This window comes from Pyxicephalus adspersus, chromosome 2 (genome assembly GCF_032062135.1).
Source record: "Pyxicephalus adspersus chromosome 2, UCB_Pads_2.0, whole genome shotgun sequence".
NCBI lineage: Eukaryota > Metazoa > Chordata > Amphibia > Anura > Pyxicephalidae > Pyxicephalus > Pyxicephalus adspersus.
In genome coordinates this window covers 155242255-155265140 of record NC_092859.1, presented here as the reverse complement: position 1 = coordinate 155265140, position 22886 = coordinate 155242255, and the positions used below count along the sequence as shown (strand labels likewise).

General features: G+C 41.4%; 1 protein-coding gene across 1 annotated transcript in view; it reads left to right on the top strand.

Annotated features, from left to right (window-relative positions):
* The first annotated feature begins 948 nt into the window (after positions 1-948).
* CDS2 (CDP-diacylglycerol synthase 2) overlaps positions 949-22886 on the top strand; it is a 52646-nt gene continuing 30708 nt past the window's right edge. The window contains exons 1-2 of the mRNA XM_072402834.1: positions 949-1125; positions 20920-21062. Coding sequence (XP_072258935.1) covers positions 1075-1125; positions 20920-21062 — 194 coding nt within the window. The 5' untranslated portion in view covers positions 949-1074. The remainder of the gene's footprint in view (positions 1126-20919; positions 21063-22886) is intronic.

The window sequence follows — 22886 nt, the reverse complement described above, 5'->3', positions numbered from 1 at the left end:
TTATGGGTAGGGGGCCGGTTGGCGGAGGCAGCAAGGTGCATTACGGGTAGGAGGCAGGTTGGCGGAGGCAGCAAGGTGCATTACGGGTAGGAGGCAGGTTGGCGGAGGCAGCAGAGTGCATTATAGGTAGGAGGCAGGTTGGAGGAGGCAGCAGAGTGCATTATAGGTAGGAGGCAGGTTGGAGGAGGCAGCAGGGTGCATTTTAGGTAGGGGGCAGGTTGGTGGAGGCAGCAGGGGAAGAATTAGGGAAGAAAACAGGTTATCAGAGGCCGTGTGTCTTAAAGGTTCCTCTGCCAATGTCTTGGTGCCGGATACCACAGTCACCTTATTACGGAGTCCATGCCTGGATGGGTCACAAAGCAAGAACCTACACAACATTACACAGGGAGGGTACGCTGCGTGATAACATGGCTGTGGTGCTGTATGGTGGCGATTCTTTTGAATGGGCTACCTAACACATGGCAACACAGTAATAGAAATGCCTTTTTTATATTTGCACCACAAGCTGCTTTGAGGCCTCTATCAGAATGAATGGCACTGCGGCACACCATTGTTACCAGGCTGCACCACACAAATGTAAACAAGGCCTTAATATTGTGGCTGATTACATCTGATGATAATTCTCCTAATAAAATAAAACAGAATGACCTTTTATTTCTAGGTCAGTGCCCTCAGATACACAGGAATATTATATGACAGGCAGTGGGAGGTGGAACCTTTCTCCTAACTCCTGAAATATAAAATGAATGCACTACAATGCCCAGCATCCCCCATACACCTCAGGAAACAATGACGTCATGGCGACCAGCGGGCGGGGCTTGTAGGAAGATGAGGGGGGGATGCGCGCCACCTGGAGATGTCAGAGCACGCGCTTTAATCCCACCGGCCAATGGGGGCGCTGTTCGCCTGCAACCTTCTCCAATGGGCACGAGGGGGGCGTTGCGGGTTCTCGCCAGGCGCGCTCCCGCTCCGGAGTTGGAGAAGGAGGTTGGGGTAGCTGCTTGTCACGGGCCCGGGAATATCGGCTGCTGATTGATAACGGAGCCGAGCATTTCATCTCTACACATCGCCAGGATGACGGAGCTGAGGCAGAGACTACCCCGGGAGCCAGAGGCTGAGGATAAGGTACATCAGGGAGACCCCGGCTGAATGAGACCCCCATAAGGGTGACACTATGCGTTGTCATGGTACCGGGGGGATGGGGCCTGGCTGCTGCAGGGAGGTTCTGGGGGGACAACATTGGGGGGCAGAGATTGTCCTGGCAGGATATGGATGGGGGGCTGCATAGGGACTGCAGGGATCTCCCATTGTCTCCATTATATTTCATAAAACTTTATCTCTAAAATAGAATTCAGACAGCCAAGGAATGTAAACATATCATATCATTTGAATGAATTGATGGCATATCAGTTGTTGCAAATACATTCATCTTGTCTGCAGCGATATTGTTATGGCTCTGACATATATTGTAGCAATCTACAAAGACTTAACGTATAGTGTTAGCTGAGCAGCTCACAATCTAATATCCTTAACATGACCAGAGCTTGCCCATGCAAACACAGGGAGAATATACATACTCCATGCAAATGTTCTCCTGGCTGAGATGTGAATGTGGGATCCCTGTGCTGCAAGGAGAGAGCCAATGAGCCTCCCATCATGCAACAATAGGGTTCTGTGTACAATCTGCAAAATTTGTCTAAGGGCTGCCATATCTATGTTTGTTTTTGGAAGTGCACTTGGAATAATGCCCCCCTCCCCCTTTGGTGCATGAATGGTAAAATGAAATGGGGGGTGTGTGGAATGACGGCTAACCATATACACAACCTCCATCAACTACACTACAGAATGAGACGGTGTTGTGATCGGAGTGGCAGTACATCTCTGTATGTCTGCCGGTGATCAGGATGAATGATCACTTAGGCTGCTTTAGTTTTAGTTTAATATGCATCAGATCCCCATCAACTTGGGCAGATTTACTACAGGGGCTCGCTGTGGAGTCCCCCCGGATACAGGGGCTCGCTGTGGAGTCCCCCCGGATACAGGGGCTCGCTGTGGAGTCCCCCCGGATACAGGGCTCGCTGTGGAGTCCCCCCGGATACAGGGGCTCGCTGTGGAGTCCCCCCGGATACAGGGGCTCGCTGTGGAGTCCCCCCGGATACAGGGGCTCTCGAGTCAGATCACTTTGCAAGTCTAACTTTCTTAATGGAGCCAATTTATGTTCAGCCTCTTATTGGCTGATTAAACTAAAACAGTTTCACCTTATTTTAATAGTTCAAGTTCACATTGCTACATGCTAGGCTACTTCTTTAGTAAATCAAACCTTGGGGGGTGCCGATGCTCCTGTATCAGTTATAACCTTGGTAGTAAAAGTTAATGATATCGTACCATTGTTGAGTGGTGACTTGGAACCCAGAAGTCAGATTTCATTATTCTTTCAATACACAGTGGATGAATATCAAACAGTAAGTTGTAATACAGGTAGTTCCCGAGTTACATACGATATAGGGACTGTAGGTTTGTTCTTAAGTTCAATTTGTATGTAAGTCGGTACAGGTACATTATTTTAATAAATGCTATTAGGACAGATGTTTGTCCCAACATATTGGGCTGGTGTCAGTTACTGAGTATAAAATCCTCACTGTGAGTTAATCACAAACAAAGCAAAAACAAAAAATCTTAATGGAGCCTAGACATTCATTAACTTCTGGAGCAATCTGTGCTTTGATATGCAAAAAGAAACAGCTGCAGAGTTTTTGTCAATAAAGAGTTACAAGAGGTTGCAGAAAAGCTCCCCTAAGATCACCCACAACCTCAGCTGTGTTTAGCAAAAGATTTCTTCTGCAAGTCATGCAATCCGGCCCCTCCAGCCTCCGTTCTAGTTGGTATTTATGAGTCGTCCATATGTCAGATGTCCTTAACTTGGGGACTACCTGTATTCAGATTGCCAGGTGGATGATCAATCTGGTACCCGTATAGATTTCATGAGGCAACTCTGACCTCCAGTAATCCTCCACGACACATCAATAATATGATTGCCAAATAGACATTCAACCCCCTAACCACATAGACTTTATCTGAGGGAATAAATGTCCATCAATATAACGCCCTAATACTCAGTTGGATGGAGGATTGACCCTCTAGACTTCATTGAACAATTGTTTTTTCCGTTGACGTTTGACGCCCCAATACTCAGATTGTTTAATGGATGATTGGCCACTTAGACTTCATTGGATCAAGAGATTGTCCACACTAACACTCGGTTATTGGACAAACAATTGATCCTGTAATTAGATAAACTTCATTAGGTGAATTGATCATCTGTTGGCGTACAATATACCAATCTGATTTTTGGATGGATATCGATCATTAGACTTTACTTGGCGAATAGATTGCCTGTTGACGTACAACATACTCACACACAGATTGTTGGCTGACAATTGATCCTTCAGATGTATAAACCGCATTATGTGAATTGATCATCTCTTGACGTTTGAGATACCAATACTCTGATTGTTGGGCAGATGCTTGATCCTCTGGCCTACTAGACTTCATTGGCCAAAGCGGTCTTGACGTACATTTTTCATGTAAATGAGTGGTCCCCCGCAGACTTCATTAAGTGAATCCATTGTTATGACTTGCTGATAATCTGATTTTTTTGGAAGATTCATCGATCCACTAACTACATGGACTTTATTTGGATAAATCGGTTGTCCATTGATGTTACGTACACCAATAATCAGATTGTTGTTTGATTGAACCCCTAGCCTTGTAGACTTCATTGGGCAAACTTATTGTCCATTGACATACAACACTCCGTTGTTCAGGTTGTTTAGCGACCCCTGTGATCCCCTATCCATATGGACTTCATCAGTCAAAGCCATTGACTCGTAACACCAACAATCAGACTGTTGAATGGAGGATCAATTCTCCAAGTTTCACTGGGCGGATAGATTGCCTATTGACGTGCAACATACTAACACTCAGATTGTTGGGTGGATGGTTGCTCTTCTAGCCTTCTACACTGATCTTCCATTGATGTACATTGTGTCTCTACAGACTTCATCAGGTGAATCCGTTGTCACCACTAATCAAATTGTTGGAAGGACAATCAGTCCACTAGCTGCATGAACTTTTAACTAAACCGATTGTCCATTGATGTAAAACACAATAATATTTGTGGTGAATGATTCATCCTCTAGGCTTGTAGACTTTATTGAACAAATTAATTTTCTAGTGACATGCAACACTCCAATAATCAGATTGGTGAATGATCTTCCATCTGAACAACTTCATCAGACGAATCCACTGACTTATATTAGAACAATAATCAGCAACTGTTCTCCTGTCCATATGGACTTCATCACTTTATAAAACACAGACAGTCGGATTGTTGGAAGATGGATCCATTGTCCATTGATTTGCACACCAAATTTAATTTCCATTGAGATAAAACACTTGGTTAATCAGATTGTTGAACGATTGATCCCTTACCTTTATGGACTTCATCAGTTAAATCCATTGACTTATGTCACATCAATGATTAGATTGTTAGAAGGACAATCGATTGATCCATCAGCCATAGAGACTTTGACCAGGCCAATCAATTTTCCATTGATGCAACGCAATATTCAGATTATTGGAAAGACGTTCAACCCGAGTATTGTGTGCAGTGTCGCCTGATGTTTGATTCGTCTGATAAACTATTCATAAGGCAAGAAGGACTAGGATCAGTGATCGATGCCCCATCCATATAGACAAATTGATTGTTCATTGATAAACAAGTCTGTGGTTGAATGATTAAAGATTTGGCAGGACATCTTTGTAGGACCATCCATTGTGTATGGGAAGCATTACTCTGCTCTCACAAGATGAAGAAAGTTAGATTTGAACTGTTACAGCTTCTCCTACCCGTTCTTTCCTCTGTTAGTACATAACACTTGTGTGTGAATGGCCTGGTCTTTGTATGATTGCATTGTTATTATTACAAGTTGTTGTCTGAGAGGGAGTTATCCAAGCATGATCCACTTCTTACTTCCAGGGATTGTTTTCTGGCTGTTCCTTTGCACAGACTTGTTGCTATTTTGGAATAATACGCTATTAACTTCTTGGCTTTTGCTGTGAATCTGTGCATTCATGTCCTAATGTGAATGCTGCCTGCCAACAGCTCTCAACAGAGACCCATCTGTGTCCCGAGTCCCCGGGGAGCGTGGTGGTGGGGACCAGATACCGCTAGATATTGCATGCCCAGCGAATTCTGCCCTAAACGAGACTTATTATAATCAGGCTTCAAAATAGCAGAGCCAGGAGGATTTACAATGCAGCAGAGAATAGGCTCAGCTTTATCTCGGTTTGATCCATCCGAGGAACTTATTGAAATCATATGACAGTGCTTCCCCTCCCCTATGCTTTGTCCACCAAAAATTGCCAGCTCTGGATCCTGGTAATTCTGATTCTCTGTATTATTGATGAGGATCCTGCTGCTGACAAGACGTGACAAATCTAGCTGACCATTAGCGTTCTCTGATCAATGTCCTGCAGGTTTTCCATATCAATATCACTGCTCTAATTTTTATACAGTGTTCTCCCCGGCCCTTGTTAGCTGGGTGCACCACCCGGCACTTTGCAGCAACCACTCGGCTGTATTTAGGTTGTTTCTTAAAAACTGGGTCACAGTACAGAGGCTGCCACCCACCTACAGCTTCTTCCACTCAGTTAAAAAAAAAAAGACTTCTGGGGAGAATACGGTTATGGTTGGTGTAAAAGCATCAACTTACCTTTGTGGCTGGTGTAGGCAGGAGATCCATCTGCCATTGCTCCTCTCCTAGGGATCCTCTTTAATCTTTTGGGTACCCTTGGCTGAAGCAAAACCCCTTTTATACTCCCCTGTCTTTGTTCCATCATGGGCACCACCATCCTCTTCATTATCCTCCTTGATTCCATTTTGATTGGCCGGGCTGGGATGATGTATCTCCTGCACATGCACATCGGAGTTTATTCAGTCCTATCAGTCTGCAGAGAAGCCGGGATGTTCCAGTATCCTGGCAACCAACGCTGAGCTACGCATGTGCAGCTCTGTGAATTTTGACAGAAGGAACAGCAATCAGCCCTGCCTGGTCCCAAATTCTTGTAAAGTGGAACTTTAGTTCCACCATAAGAAAAATTAGATTAGATGTTCGATACGATTTTAAAACATTGAATGTAATTATGATCAATTAAAAACTAGGGCACTTATTATATGTTCCAAGAGCAATCCAACCTTGATCAGGAATGCCTGTTCTTCTGTTGTTGGGGCAAAGAATGCAATGAGTGAACAGGACATGGCTAGTAGTGACAGCATTTTGAGTGGTAATCTAGGTAAGCGATCAATAGCAGGAAAGTTTTGATCATTTACCTGATTGTGCAGATACTTATTGGTGCAGTGTTTCTGGACTTTAACTTGCAGAAACTCTTTTAAATAATTTTCAGGTCTTTAGGGAACCCCAGCTATAATTTCTATATCCACAGCTCACCGTACATTAGTGGTGGTCAGTAAGAAGAATTCCTCTTAGATTGCTGGCCATTGGTTGTTTCAAGTGACAGTAGAACAACTGCAATACACACAACACTGTTCTGTGGGAAGACATAGGCATACCCCACTTTCTCCACCTCTATAGGAAAGGGCAAAGATTTGTCCCCACTCAATTGTTTGTTGATCCGCAAGATCTGTTGATCTCCATCATTTGTCCAGGGCAAGGCACAGTAGACCTTTACAGGCATTTGCTGGTGTCGCTTCCATCACAGATCCCAAAAATAATTGCAAATAATGATAGCTATCTGTCCGCCCAGAGCTTCTGGTCTATAGCACAGATTCAACTTTGTGTATTAGAACAGTTTATTCTGAGCATCATTCAGTACAATGTGGCTTTAGGAGAAAAAGTATCACCTTGTAGTGAGATGGACCAGGCTTTCCCATAGAAGCTCCTGTGTCCATGTGTTGGCAAACCCCCAATATTTGAACCACCCCACTTCCATCTTACTCAGTGACCTCTCCTTGTATACTGGAAGAGAGCCCAGGTAGTTGCTGTTTAATCCAGAATCTTTTTTAAGCTGGGAGGAAAGTAATTGTAGGCGGATGGCAGCCCCTGTATTGTGACCCAACTCTTCGGTAACCACCCAAAAACAGCCAGATGGTTTATGAAAAGTGCTGGGTGGTGCGTCCAGCTAAAAGGTGCTGGGGGGATCACTGAGTGGTTATAAACCCACAAGGTTTCTGGAAATTTTATTTTTTGCATTAAACCAACAGACACAACAAAACTATTACGATTATATTTTTAACAGAGCAAAATGTAGCAAATTTATTTTAAGGGTTTGCACACATTTTAATTCTGGTTTAAAATAGATTACAACCTCTGCTGGGTGCTTATTAATTATTGTTCAGGTCCCATAGGAGATTTCTCATCACTGTCTGCTCCGGTGATAAGGAAGCATTGGATATTGCTTCACATGGGACCGAGATAACGGCAGAATTATTTTTAAAATACTTTCCTGTCATTTTAGGATAATCACTACAATAATATCACTAAACATACTCTCTGCTAACCCTGCAGAGCATGCATACTGACAAATTGCTGATCCCATCCTGCTTTCTCTTCCTTGCCCTGTGGCTCTGTTCTTTACACCAGAGTGATCATTCATTTTACATATTGGGTGCAGCAGTCATTGGAGCGCTTTGTTCCTCTTCATCTTCTTACAGCAGGACAATTCTCACCGTCTCTACATCATTATTTAATCATTTCTTTATAGTACATGACATTCATTTTTTATAACATTCAAATGTGTTTGTATTGCAAATTTATTGTAGATAGGATAAATTGTTCTAATTTAATGTTGATGTGAAGATTCCATTTCCTGCAACAAGCAGATTGTACTTTCTTACAAACATTATGTGTCTCTGGAATTGCAAAGATTATCACCTATTTTTAGTCTCATGAATTCTTCCTTTATTGGAATTGGTGCACAAAAAGTATATATGCCCTGGAGCCCTGTACTCCCACACAAGTGCATTGGGGTGTCATTCAGAAAGAATGACATTGCATTACACCAATGCTGTGTATTGCAACTAGTGAATTCACAAAGTTGTCCTGGAGTCCATTGCTTCTCTAGTAGTGTGCATTGACTACAAGCATTCCATTGACTTCAGTATGCATGAAAGTTTGTCAGCATGCCGAGGTAGTGAATGAACCTGTCACCCTACTACAGAAAGTACCATGGGCAGTATTGTAACTGGCAGGATTGGCAGAACTTAACCTGCTATACCCTCCTTTCCTCTCTTCCCCCATTGATTAGCCAAGCTGGGTTCATGGAACTCCTGCCAATGCATGCAGGAGTTTGTTCCCAGCATACGCTTGGTCCTGGCAACCAAAGCTAATGCTGTGCATGTGCAGCTCAATTTTTTGCCATATATTTGAAGTGATCAGGCAGATCACTTAGGGATTATTGCAGAAGGGACATCGCCTGTCCCTTTCTGCAATAATGACCGGCCTGATCATGGATTATTGTAAGAATTTAGCTGTTTAGATATTAAAGTAATTAGTAACTTTAGTTCTACTTTAACATTTTGAAGACTGTTCTGGATATATTTACTCGAGATGTACAGATGCATGTTATAATGAATATTCATGTTTTTAGGGTTTCCGTGCACTTTTCCATGCCATCAAATTTCAGCCTGCAGTACACGAGTTTTGTTTCCACTCCTGACATATATTAGTTGTGTTTTCAGAGCGCTTGGTAAATATGTGCAGTTTGTTTTTCCATGTATTGATCTTCCAGTTCCTGATAGCATGGAGGGGTGTTTGATTCAGTGCGTCCATCAGGTAAAACTAATAGGTCAACCTTTTTCTTTTTGGGATTGGCCCAATGTTACAGATACGACAGCTGATTAATTTACTGGGAATCGGTGATTTTCCTGTTAGACGAGACACTTTAGGGTTAGAGTTATGGTGATGAACTTAGCTTGGGTATTTAGTCAGAAGAAGACTTTTCTTTCTTTTTACCCCAGAAGAACTCTTAAAAAATGTTTGAGTCTTCTAACAATCAATCATTTAGGGGTTAAAAGGAAAGTGCCGCCTAAATTGGTGACCAAGTGGGCAGAAAAATATCTTTCCACTCCCAGTGGTGATTAAAATACTGGCTTTTACAGACAAGTAAAGTGTATTTGGTGTCCTGTAGCTGGATTTAGTTCTAAAACAATACACTTTCTATCCAATGGGAGGTCGGTCAGCCACAGTTTAATGAACCCCTTTTTTGCCATATATCTGCTCTGAGCTAAAGTTTCAAAGCTCCAAATGGCAGGTGGGAGAGATATTCACTTGTGTATCCCCATTGTAAATGCAAGGATTGTACAGCTTACCTGTTCTTAGATGAAGTTTCAAAGCTCCAAATGGCAGGTGGGAGAGATATTCACTTGTGTATCCCCATTGTAAATGCAAGGATTGTACAGCTTACCTGTTCTTAGATGTGGCTGCGTTAGTTTTTACATTGCAGCACATGCAGAGAATGATGTGAATGTTGATTCTCATCCCGGGTAGCTTATAGAATATGTGAATTGTGGCAGTGAGCACTTCAGTAGGCTGTGAAGGAATGCTGGGTCTATAGGAACCTGTGCAGCCTTGCCAGCATGCTTCATAGGAACCGCTGTTTCCGATACAAGTCTGAACTGATCTTTATCCTCCAATTCCCTCTCATACCTCATGTAGTCAAGGTAAAATTGGAAGACAAGTCTGCAGTCCATCATGGGTAGCAATAAAGACAGACAGAGTGGAGGGAGTGTAGGTACACGAGGGCTCAAACATCCAAGAACTGGTAAGCCACAGTATATTACATATTTGTTTTGGGGTTTAGATGGACTTTAATGCAGAGCTAAACTTTACAAAAATGACAAGCTGGCAGGTTATTTATAACAAGAGGGAAAGACTACAACACTTCTGCAATAAAGGAAACTTACCTGTCTGCAGTGTTCTCCCCAGAGTTTGTTTTAAGCTGGATGGGAAGAAGCTGTAGGTGGGGGGGCAGCCTGTATTGTGACCCAACTCCTCAGTAATCACCTAAAAACAGGCGGTTGGTTACTAAAAAGCGCCCAGCCAAAAAGGGCTGGAGGAAACACTGTGTGTGTTTGCAATCTTCCCTGAAATATATAATGAGCTGTGATCCCAGCATAGCTGGCTGTCAGGAATGAATGAACATAGGCCCTTCCCTTCTACAATAAAGAACCTGCTTACTCGCATTTTTGAATTTGTTTTTTTTAGTTTAGTTGCGCTTTAAGTGATGTTGCCTAAAGTAAACACAATGTTAAATGAAACCATGGCCAGGCAGACCAGCATGCTCCTACACACGTCCATTGCACATTTAACAGATGGATCGAGATGAAAAGATTGCGGTGCCATTGGGAGGTGATATGCGAAAGCAGTTAGCAGGTCAGGCAGATTTAAGGCCTAGTAATATTATTTAAAAAATAAACAGGCTTTATATAGCACCAACTTATTATGCAGCGCTGTGCATTTAATTGGGGTTGGAAATGACAGACAGTGACACAGGTGGAGGAGAGCACCTTGCCCTGTAGAGCTTACAATCTAGAAGGTGGGGGAAGTATCACAATATAGGAGGGGACTAGTATAGATCCACCGACAAATTTGCACTCACCATGTGTGAGATTCTTCCTTTCAAAATAAAAAGCAAATTATCTGATGTTCTTCCTATGATGTGTTTGCCTTTGGCAAAGATGGAGGAAAGAATGTTTAATCTGGATGAAATAGAATGTTGAATATTTCTCATTTTTAAGGTTTTTTTTTAATATTTCATTTTCTTTTTTAATTGCATGTGAAAGGGGTTATTCTGTAACTCGCGTCAGTTGATTTTGTTGCAGTCATTACAGCTTTGCTATGGAAATCATCTTTGTGCCTACAGCCAACATTGTCAAAGGTCAGGCATGTAACGTTTCTGCTTGGATGATCTGGATCCTGCAGACAGTTTTTTTTCCCCCCACTGTGGTGTTTTTGAATTGTGCATACATTGTGCTGGCCAGCGGGAAGTTAACCAGAAGTTGATGTTGCAGTTAATTGCAGGTTAATCTTTTTCTTGCAGTTGTCTTTATGGTTGTGGTGTAGGTCTTCCTCCATGCAACCGTGTGGCAAAAACGACTTCACGGTGAGCCAATGCAGTTAGATCCACATGCAAATGTGCAAAAAATGGTTCCCAGCTATTCAGGAATGAAAGCGGATGAGCGGTCAGAAGTGGCTGAATCCTATGTCTGATTAGGTGCTTCTGGGTGTGTATTCCCCTTAGTCACTGGTGCTTCCATCTTCACCAAATCTCCTTTCGAGTTTGAAGTTTCCAGCTATCTTCAATGGCCGGGCCAGGTTTCTGGCATCTTTGATCAACTTCATTGGTTGGGTTGAAATGCTGTAACTTCTCTCACGTGGCTATGAGAGTTGCTTTGCCTTAGGCTACATACACAGGTGCAATAATTATCGTTGGAAACTAACGTCCGATTGTCCAATAATTCTTAACAAAAAAAGTGAACAACGACGCCGAATAAGGAATGTCGCTGGAAACAAATGATCGCCCCGGCGGATCTGATTAGGTGATAATTGTTCGCTATTTATTGTGTGTACGGTCGTTCAGTGATCGCGGCATGGTTCTGTGAAACACTTTCTCCTGTACATGTCACTTTTACATCGCTCAAACGATCGTATTTAGTGCGTGTACATTATTGGTGGATAATATTTGAACGATCGTATCGTTACAGCATGTACAGAATTGTGCACAATACGATCGTTCAACATAATTGTGAATAATTGTTGATCGGTCATTAATCCCTTGTTTTCTAACGACAATTATTGTACGTGTGTACGTAGCCTAAGTAAAGAAACTGTAGTCTGAGTGTATAGCTTGATGAGACTTGTCAGTGGTTCTTAGTAAGAGAATCTTGGTTCTGCTTTATAGTAGAGGTCAGCCATGACACCTTGCTGTTTCTTCCGGTACAAGCTTTCTCTAATTATTTACATAACCAGTGGGAACTTTGTAAACTTTAGTGTGTTGTATTAGAGGTCTGCTTTACATTGGTGAATTATACATCTGTTCTTACCCATTAGGAGACCCCATGTTGTCTCGCTAATTAGCAGTTATTTATAAATTGAAGAATTTAGCTAATGGAGTCCTTCTGGACTGGAAACAAAACTATGACAGAGACCTTTCCATTTGAGGTTCATGCATATGAACGTTTGATGCAGTCTGTACATTCTTATCATTTCTGTATATAACGTATATGCTTCTCACAAGGGTAACCATTTTTTTATCTTTATTCTTATTTTTCAGCTATGCATGCAGTTGTAGTTTTTCAAATTATCGAGCCAAAAGTATACGGCCGCTCCAGACAAATTGAGTTTAGATGCTCCAGTAAAAAGGGAAATATAATCTGGCACACAACAAGATATTTGGAGAATTGTACATTTGAAATCCTGTTGCTGTATTTGGCAATATGTTCTTCTAGCATGACTGTGTCCCCGTGCCAAAGCCAAATACAAAGGTTTCAAAGGAACAAAAACTGTCCTGCATAGAGCTCTGACCTTAACCCTAAGGGTTGGTTCAGACAGACCTTTGTGAAAATTTCTTTTAATTTCCTATGTCATCAACTGCCTACAACCACGTATGCAGTTCTTCATAGCTGGTAATATTCATAATATAGCTATACAGTAGAGTCTCGACTATCCGGCCTATTGTGGCGGCAGGGTAGGCCGAATAACAAAAAAGCTGGATAGTCCGGAGTCCGATTAATAAAGTACAATACTCACCTCCACAAACGGGCAGCGTTCCTTTCTCCGCACCCACCGACATCTGCTCACAGTTCTGGAGAGCAGGCAGCAGGGACGTCCCAACGTGCACCATGCAGGAGCACCGCAGCAGACGTCCATCAGCACCACCCTGGCATTTTAGAATAAAGATTTTTTTTTCCCCGTACTCCATACTAGGCCAGGTAGTCGCGAGCTGGATAGGCAAGATCCTACTGTATCTAAAGACAATTGACTTCCAGATGCTGCACCTAAGCATTTATTAACACAGGAACTACAGCAGTAGTTGACTTAAGCCTAACAATTGCTTGTTAAACCTGCTTGTTTGATTGGTGGTTGATAAAGTCTTTAATAGACACCTTTGGGAATATTTGGAACAAGATTGCAAGCCAGGTCTTCAACATAGGCATGGGCACCTAGCCTTACAAGTATCCTTATTACTAGACCGGCACATACACATACAACTCCATATTTATGCCCATAGTTTTGCAATTGGAAAGCTATAGGTGTGATGGTCAGATGTCCACAAGCTGGTCATGGCTTTGGTTATATAATTTATTAAAGTGGAACTAAACCCCTGCATACTCGCCTGTCCCCCTTTCCATTGTAGGGCACCACCATTTTCTTCCTGGATGGTATCTTCAGTCATCTTATTTGTCCATCCAGGCTGACGTAACTCACACTGGCACACGGGCAATCGTTCAGTCCGGGCACATGCCAGTTCCACTTTGTGATCAGGCCAGTAAGCTTATTACAGAAGGGATATCACCTGTCTTTTTCTGCAAAATTGCCCAGACTGGTCACAAAGGTTCAAGTTGAACTTTAATTCCATTTTAATTTAGCCAGTACTGATAGATGTGGAAAATGGCGCACCCATGGTTTTACCATCCTTTTAAATAATATTACGTATTTTTTTTTAAATGAAACTCGTACCAGACTACAGATCTTGGGTTTCTTTAGCTCTTTAAAATACTATTGTAGAAATTGAGAACGACACATTTCTGTTGTATGAAAAGCTTGACTTCACTCCCATGTAACATATACAACTCTGGTCTGTATCAGTGGAACAGTTCTGTGTTTATACTGAATTCCTCTCCCACCCCCCTTCATTACATGAAGTCTCATGAAACCATTTTAGGCAAAATGTTTAAAAATGTAATGCTTCAGAGCAGAGACTGCAGGCTATGCCTAGTATGTGAGCAATAAGCGAAGGCCTGGACCATGGAGTCACAAAAATGCACCGGACAGCAGTCTGCACGCTTTGCAGAAATACTGACTGTACTTTGCCAAAAGCTTTGTCATTTAAAATCCAACTCTACACAATAGCAATGATTCAGAAACTGCTCGAAGCAATGCATTTCACTAAAAGACGAGCTGTCCTTCACTGTGTGTCACAATATTATAAAAAACACGATGAGGGGAAAAGGTTCCTTTTTGTAATACTGCAGGTTATGTCGAATAGATCTGTAACCCCTCCACAATGAAGTGTTCCTACAGAAATAGGGATATCCCCAGTCTCTTTCTGCAATAACCACCTGCCTTAATCACCTATGGTAACATTAGGATTTTTGTTTCACTTTTGTTGGCCTGGTGTCTGTTCTGACTTGCATTTTTCCCCCAAGTAACAATAATACTTATAAATTAATCATAGGTTTCTGTTTGGGATCAGGTACAGTGCTCTCTCCAGCAACTTTTAGCTGCGCGCACCACCTGGCACGTTTAAGTAACCTGACTTAAAAGTTGGGTCGTAATACAGGGGCCACCACCCAGGTTACAGCTTCTTCCCACCCAGGCTAAAAAAAAACCCTTTGTTCTGCTTTCCATCCCTATAGGTGTAAGATTTTTTTTCCTCATCTCAGTAGCTACCATCACAGGTTGCTATACTGGCATTCATCTCCAACATCCTGATGCCTCCAGCACATAGGTGGTAAGGGTGCAAATACTGCACTTATCCATCGGATACTGGCCCCTGTAACGTCCGTGGTCACTGAGGCACAGAGGATACCAGAGGACCTGTATAAGCAAACATTAAATTGTAACCATATTAGCCGTTAGCAGAAGGTAGGGTATTTTTTGAATAAATGAAAAAAGTAAGCTAAGCTAGGTACTTTTTAATATTCTAACTCTTAACTGATCAAGGATTTTCATTTTTGGCTTTCACCAGCTGTTTGTAATTTGCCCCTCATTCTCGAGTTGATATTGCTTCGGAATTCTAGCAGCAATATACTTTCCACCGGAAGTCTTTGTTCCTTCCAGTTTTCAAGGCCATAATAAAATGAAGGTTTTATGCTCCACCAATAGATTCTCTGTGGCATACAATAAACAGATATTTGTGAATCTAGCTGCAAAAGATTAAGGCTAGGAGCAGAGAAATACCATGGTTGGCTACATGATCATTAGATTGTGAACTCCTTTCAGGTACAGCTAGTGACATGACTATTGACTTTGTACAGCGCTGTGTAATATGTCGGCGTCACATAAATACTGTGTAATAATAATAATAATTGGTCAGTAAATAGGTCTGTGTTTCTCTAGCAGTGTTACATTGAACCTTAGGATTCCTCCAGAGGTTGCTGGGGGTTCCTTGAGCAATGAGCAGTTTGGACCTCTCAGGTCAGACTGTGACCCCAATTACCTTTTTAGCTATCTGTAAGGGTGACATTCTTCCTAATGGCCAATAATGTAAGAGGAGTTTTTCCCACTTACCAGCACACTAATATACTGTGAACTGTGGGTATAGTAAATCTAGAAGGTGGTCCCTGAGGGCCTCAAAGTTTTTTTTTTTTTTTTTTTAATTCTTCACGGGTTCCCCTGTAGTATAGGGCTCGAAGAAAAACTGAAATAAGGGTCTCACCACTTCTGGATCTATACTTGTTGAGGCCCTAGGCTGTATTATTTGGGCCATATGGGAAAAAGTTTTTGGTAACATTTTGGATTTCCCTTTGTTTTCTCTTTTGATAACAATGGTTTCCAAGACCAAGAAAAGGGCACAAATAGTTTGTGGCATAGACAGGAACAAAAACCTATCAGTGTTTAAAATGCAAATTCTTGCAAATTCTTTTTAAAGTCCTACAGTTTATGTAAATGTTTGAACTACTTTAAAGTAGTGTTAAGCCTTACTTACTAGTCTTGCTTTACTAGCTGGAATACAGGTTTCTTTTTTCTGTATTTTTGCTTAAGGCATTTAGGACTTATTAAAAAATATGGGCAGGTTGCTGCTATAACTTCCTCACATCCATAAAGTGCTGCCTATAAGGCTATGAATGGGGTAATAGCAAGAGGTTCACCACCGCCTGTTAAATGCTCAAAAACCAGTTCGTAAATACCCAACACAAGGTTTTTCACACAACTGGTTTGCTTGGGGACGTTCTTTTCTTTGCTGCACTTCCCTGGTTTTGAAGTCTAATGCATTGGCACTACATATGCCACGATTCCTTGTGTGCTGCCCATAATGTGCATGCTAAATGCAATGTGAAGATATAAACACAGCTAGGAGTATACAAGTCGGTGACCACACTGAGTCTTCCGGGGACCCTTTAATGCAACATAGCCACTCTGAAGGCAAAAATAAAATACATCAAACTTTCAAAACCTCATTGCTACACAGACTGTTTTCAAACTAAAAAAGGAAACAAGCAATGAGATTTTTTTTTCTTAAGAAAAGTTTATTAACCTGGCATGGAACCAAATCTTTACACATAGATTAAACAACCTCTCTCAACATTTGTAACATGGAGTAACCCGTAAAATGACTTTCAGGTAACCTATGCTGTAGTTATAGGACAAATATGTAAGATTCAGAAATGTGGAATTGTTTGGATAGTTCACTCTTAGGTCTGCTTTATTATGTTTTTTTTTAGTAGCAAAAATGAGATGAAACAAATTAAAATTGTCAGGAAAGTGTTGTGCCACCCCCTTACACTGGTTGTAGATTGGAATAACCTTCTTATATTGGTGGACTTTGGCAAAAATCCTATTTTACATATTACATGGTACTGGTGATAACGTATCAGACCAAAATTACTTAAGGAACCCATAGCAACCTGTGGAGCAGCCTTTCATTCCTTTCTTCCCCACAGGGACCCTTGAATATTAGTGTCTTAAAGAAGTTCTAATAAAATAAATTGAGGGTCAGTGAGGAAAAATGAGGAAAATCTCCATTATGATCTGAGGGAAAAAAAATACCTATACGTTATATTAGACAAAATGCCATCTTAACTGACAACTAAAAAGATCACTGGGGCCATGCTACTACTGGCTCTGGCAAATGGCTTTGGGTTGGCACCAACAGATGAGAGGTCAACCAGCCGAATCTCAAGAAACTCCTAACAACCAATAGAGGGTCCCTAGGGTTCCACGTTACTGATAATGGCTGCTCTGGATGAACCTTTTGGGTTATACATTAACCCTGGTTGAGTGGTTGGAGTAGATGAATAACTCTGTAAGGGCCTGAAATTTTCCTAAAAACAATAGCTGTTTGAACCTTCTCCATTGCCAGTGGAATTAATGTTTGTGTTCTTTGGTTGTTGTAATATTGTACATGATAAAAATCTAATTGCAGCTCCTATTTTGAAACCTGCATTTATTATGTAATCTTAAACTCACACCGATAGCCATCCGGAGTCTGGTTCTAACACAAAACAGGTTATCTAATGGCCAATATAGGTAGTGGGTAGGAATTGGTTTAGGTATTCCCTCTTAACTATCCAAACTAAATCAAAAGCCACCCCCTAAACTACAAATAGATTAGTTAGAGAGCGACAGAAAGGATTTGTGTGGCCAGAAGCAAAGCTTCCTAATATAATGAAAAATAATAATCACATAGATTGCATATTACAATTACTAATACATCTTAGTAACCAATAGTGGAAGTACCAACATACATTAAATTAGTACAAAATACAGAAGTTGAGGTGTTAGTGTTTCAAAATAGTGAGGTACATATAAATGATAGGTAGAGTGGCCACGTAGGTGGGCTGTGAAAGCGATACCTGGTCTGACTAGACATAGAACTACTGTTTAAAGGTCAAAAGAGCGGTCTCTTTCCCGACGCGTTTCGCCTCTTGGGCTTCCTCAGGCGTATTAGGGAGACTTGTATGGGTAATGTCCAGTTTGAAATGAACCAGCGAGGAAACATTGGTGCTAATTCTGCTATTGATCACTTGGATGTATTAGTAATTTTATTATGCAATGCATGTGATTATTATATTTCACTATATAAAGAAGCTTTGCTTTTGGCCACACATAAACCCCTTCTGTCTCTCTCTTCTCTCTTACTGGCCAATATATGGTTTATCTGTCCACCTTGCAAATCTCCATATCACCAATTCGTCTAACACAACATTGTCATACAATACCTTTGAGTTTTTTAGGATCAGAGTAAAATGGAGATGTCTTGGGTATCCAGTAAAGTAAACCCAGCTCTCTAGTCTAGCAAGACTGCATAAATCTAGGGGCTGACTGGACCTAATTGCTTTTACTTATTAAAGCTTATCTTTGAATTTTAATGTTGACTCGAGTTTAGCTATAAATTGAGGATCTGCATGCAACCAGACAGCTTCACGTTGAATGATTTAGGAACAGGCTTGAAAATATAGCAGATATTTTTTTCCAAAAATGAGGTGCATTGTTTAGCGATGTAGGGGAGCTGAGGATCATCTGCCACTTTTACAACAGCTGTCAGGTTCTCTAGAGACCATTGTAGCAGTCATTAGTCATCTTAATTAGCAGTTTGAACCACTCCGGCTTCCTATAACTCCCTTTAATCTGCGGTAATTGGTGACATAATGGCAAGGCTGCAGATCCGTAAGTCAAGATACACAGAATACTACAGTTTATGTGATGTTTAGCAGCACAGGTTATTTTTATATTACAGTATTTATTATATAGCGACAATGTGACACAGGAGCGGGAGAGGACCCTGCCCAAACGAGTTTACAATCTAGAAGGTGGGGAAGTAGCACACAATAGGAGGAGGAATATGGAATGGTGGGGAGTAGTGAGCGTTTAAGAGACAGAAGAAAATGGGTAAGTGAGGTTGAAGCCTTGGGTTTTGAGTGCTCTTTTAGCAGAAAGTAGGATCAAGACGAATAGGACGAGGAAGACCTTTCCAGAAAGTTGGGGCAGCTCTAGAAAAGTCTTGGAGCCATGCATGTGGTGAGGTTATGAGTGAAGAAGTCTTCCACAAGTCTGGAGTGGATGGCTCCTGTGTTTATATGTATGTGTGTATATGTATGTATTTATACAGGAAAAGGAATCAAATAAAGCTATAGGGATTTTCTTGTCCAGGGTGTTGTTTCATTTTTTCGTCTTTGATTGCACTTGGCCAATTGCCTTACGTTTTCTTGAAGGAATTATTACAGGCCAAAAAAAAGTATGTAAAAATATAAGCAAAAAAGCACACTGTCACTGAGCAACATATAATATATATAAACTCCCTGTTTAATACCTTTCAGTATCTACAGCTGTGTGAACGTTTGCCAGTGTCCGATGTCAAAAATAACTGTTACCGCCTTTGCTATGAAACGTGATCTGGGGATTTTTGGAGCTGGCCATCTTTCTTTAAAACTCATGCCCATTATTATTACACAGTATTTATATAGCCCCCAGATATTGCGCTGTGCAAAGTCTTTAGTCATGTCTCTACCATAGTCTTATTTTAGGGGGAAGCTTATTACCCTAACTGCATGTTTTTGGAATGTGGGAGGAAACGCACACAAGAAGCTGCAAACTCCATTCAGATAGTGCCCTGGCCGAGATTCAAACCGGGGACCCAGCGCTGCACAGGCCAGAGTGCTAACCGCTGAGCCACCGCTCTGCCTACATTTAAGATTTTATGATAAATATTTTAATACCCTAGTAGAATAGATCAGATGTTGCCAGCTTTCTAATTCGCAAACTAGAAAATATTTATGGCTCATTTGTGTGAACTTCTGAATTCTGGTGTGGTAGTCCAGTAATCCTGAGACCAAACTACTAATGTATAACACAGATCAGGCCCCTGGCTGCAACCTTTCACCATGTAACTAACCTTTTATTTAGATCTATGGGCGAGAGGAGATGGAGGAAATGTTTCCTCTTTCTTTGGGTAGACTGTTGACATCCTGTCAGCCTACTCAAGATCAGATTAGTGCTAAGGAACTGCTTTGTAATGATAAAAGTACATTTCTGTTAGAGAAAGTAAATTGGTAGGTTATATTCAGACAAGTATTCATTCCTGCATGCATAGTTTGCTCTACATAGTTTCCTAAAAACATCACAGCCCCCTGACTCAGTGCTTTGGAGATCCCTCAGACCTGATGCAAGCAGTGGGCTGCTTATTCAAATATCAGAATGCTATGATCGATTGATGTCGATGTGGATGAGCATTTGCATGCTGGCTTACCTAGGTAACTCCCACATGTGACGCTGAGCCTTCATAATAAAAAGAACTGAAATTCAAAAATGGAAAGTAGTTGGCCAGGGACAGTCAGACTGTGCAGGAAAGGACTAAATGGCGCTTGGAATCCTCCAGCCAGTAAATGTGGCCAGCTCGATCAGCTACAGTTTTCAGTGTTTCCCCCAGGCCCTTTTAGCTGGGCACACCACCCAGCACTTTTCAGTAACCAACCGGCTGTTTTTGGGTGGTTACTGAAGAGCTGGGCCACAATACAGGGGCTGCCATCTGCGTACAATTTATTCCCACCCAGCTTAAAAAAATGCCTGTCTAACTCGGGTTTCTAATGTACATTGTGGGAAGGTTGGTGTGCAGCAAAATTACAGTAAGCAAATTTTGTACTGGAGGGGAGCACAGAAAACCGTACAATACTTTATGGGAGTCTGGGGTGCTAAATTATGAACCTGTTTCACCTATTCCCCCTATTGTGTGCTATTTCCCCCTCACTTAGATTGTAAGCTCTTCTGACCAGGGTCGTCGCCTCCTCCCGTGTCATTGTTTGTATCTGTCTGTCTGTCACTTGCAGCACTTGCATTTATTGTACAGAGCTATATGTTATATAAATACAGTTTAATAATCTTATGTAATAGATACAGAATGTAAGTATGATTCTGTTGTACAGATCATGATTGTAAATAAACTTGTTGGGCTTTCTTTCAGGACATTGAACCCGATGTCAAACTTGATGGGGAGACAGCATCTGACAGTGACAGTAAAACTGACCCAGCCGGCACTCAACAAGGAACTCCGACCGACGACACTCCAGAGGTCCTCAACCGAGCTTTATCAAGCCTGTCATCCAGGTTCTCTTCTTTTCTATAACAGACAATTACATATAATTGGGATGTCAGGGAAGAAAACTAATGAACATTGACCCCTTTAAACACTTTATTCTTTCAATTTGACATATTTCCTATTGTTTTTTTTTTTTCTTTTTTGCCAAAAATGGTTATTTTTAGAACAAACATTTTTTTATACAAAAGAGAGTGGCCTGCCATGTCCATTTTAGTACATCCACCCTGCGTTAAATTTTCCCCACGTTTATTAGAAGATTTCATGATGCAAATTATTGCTAAGGTCATTGCTAACTTGTTATCAATGAGAAAGTTCCAGGGCTGTTTACGTTTACTCCTTAGTGAGCCACTGTGCATACCCGGTGTACAAGTTGTTCAATGTCATTGGTTGGTAGCAACCTTTTTTGGAAAGTAACCATGGCACGTTCAGCTTTAAAATTGAGTTGCCACCAACAGTTTGCATTTTCCCCCTCATATCCATTGTAACATAATAATGTAATTTCCACGATTGGCTTGGCTTTTAAAGCTTCACTAAAAGATTCCCTGGTGATCCTTTAAAGGACGTCTTTGTTCAGTCCTGATAATAGTCCTGATGAGATCCAACAAAACTTTTTTTTTTTATTATTTTGTTTTTAATATTAACCCCTCTGGCAGTATTCACGAGTGTGGCTCGGGTTGAATTTTTTATACCAAAAGTAGTAGCCCTGAGCCACATCCAGGGTAGCATAAAAAAATCCTATCTGCTCCCCAGGATCCAGTGCCGTCCTCCAGCCATCCCCGGCCGGCTTCTGCATCACATCCTTGGCTTGATCGATGCAAAGTGTCGGTACACTAGGGGGGGCATGGCCTGGCGGGAAATTTAAAAGCAGATTACAGTGTATTGCATGCTAGGCTGCAAATTCCAAAGCTAGTGAAGTCAATAGACTGCAGGGATGGAGACATAATCCTGCCCCTGTACAAAGCATTGGTCAGACCACATCTGGAATATGCAGTCCAGTTTTGGGCACCAGTTCACAAAAAGGACATTGTGGAATTGGAGAGAGTGCAGAGAAGGGCAACTAAACTAATAAAAGGAATGGAGGAGCTCAGCTATGAGGAGAGATTAGCTGAACTGAATCTATTCTCCCTTGAGAAGAGATGTTTAAGGGGGGATATGATCACCCTGTATAAATATATAAACGGTCCATATAGAGAACTCTCTTCCCAATTATTCACTTTGAGATCATTACAAAGAACAAGAGGCCACTCTTTGCGTCTGGAGCAAAATAAGTTTTATCTCTGGATAAGGAAGGTATTCTTCACTGTAAGGTCTGTGAAAATGTGGAATCGGCTCCCTCAGGACCAGGTTTCACCCACAAAGCAGGCACATAGCTGCATCTACAGTTTTACTCTGCAATCCTGAAATTTTGGTATAAATAAAATATTTTAGCAACTTTTGTGTTGCTTGGAAAATAGCTGATAATAAAATGCAGGAACGGGCTGTTGAATGTATTCACTGACTGACTCTGCATTGTAAGCAGATTACTGGGAAACCACTGCACAGCTAAACCCCAGCTGGCACATCCTCTAATGAAACCGTGCAATGATAAAAGAAATCTCTTACAGATTATTGTGAGAAAAAACTCATACAGGAGAATATTATAACCCAAACAGTGATTTATTTAAATTTAAGTGTTTCCAGTGCTTTGCTGCATGCACAGTATGGGTCACAATAATATTATTATTACAAGTATTAATATAGCACCAACATATTACGTAATGCTGTACAAAGTCCATAGTCATGTCACTTGCTATCTAATGTCCCTTCCATAGTCATATGTCATTATTAAAGTC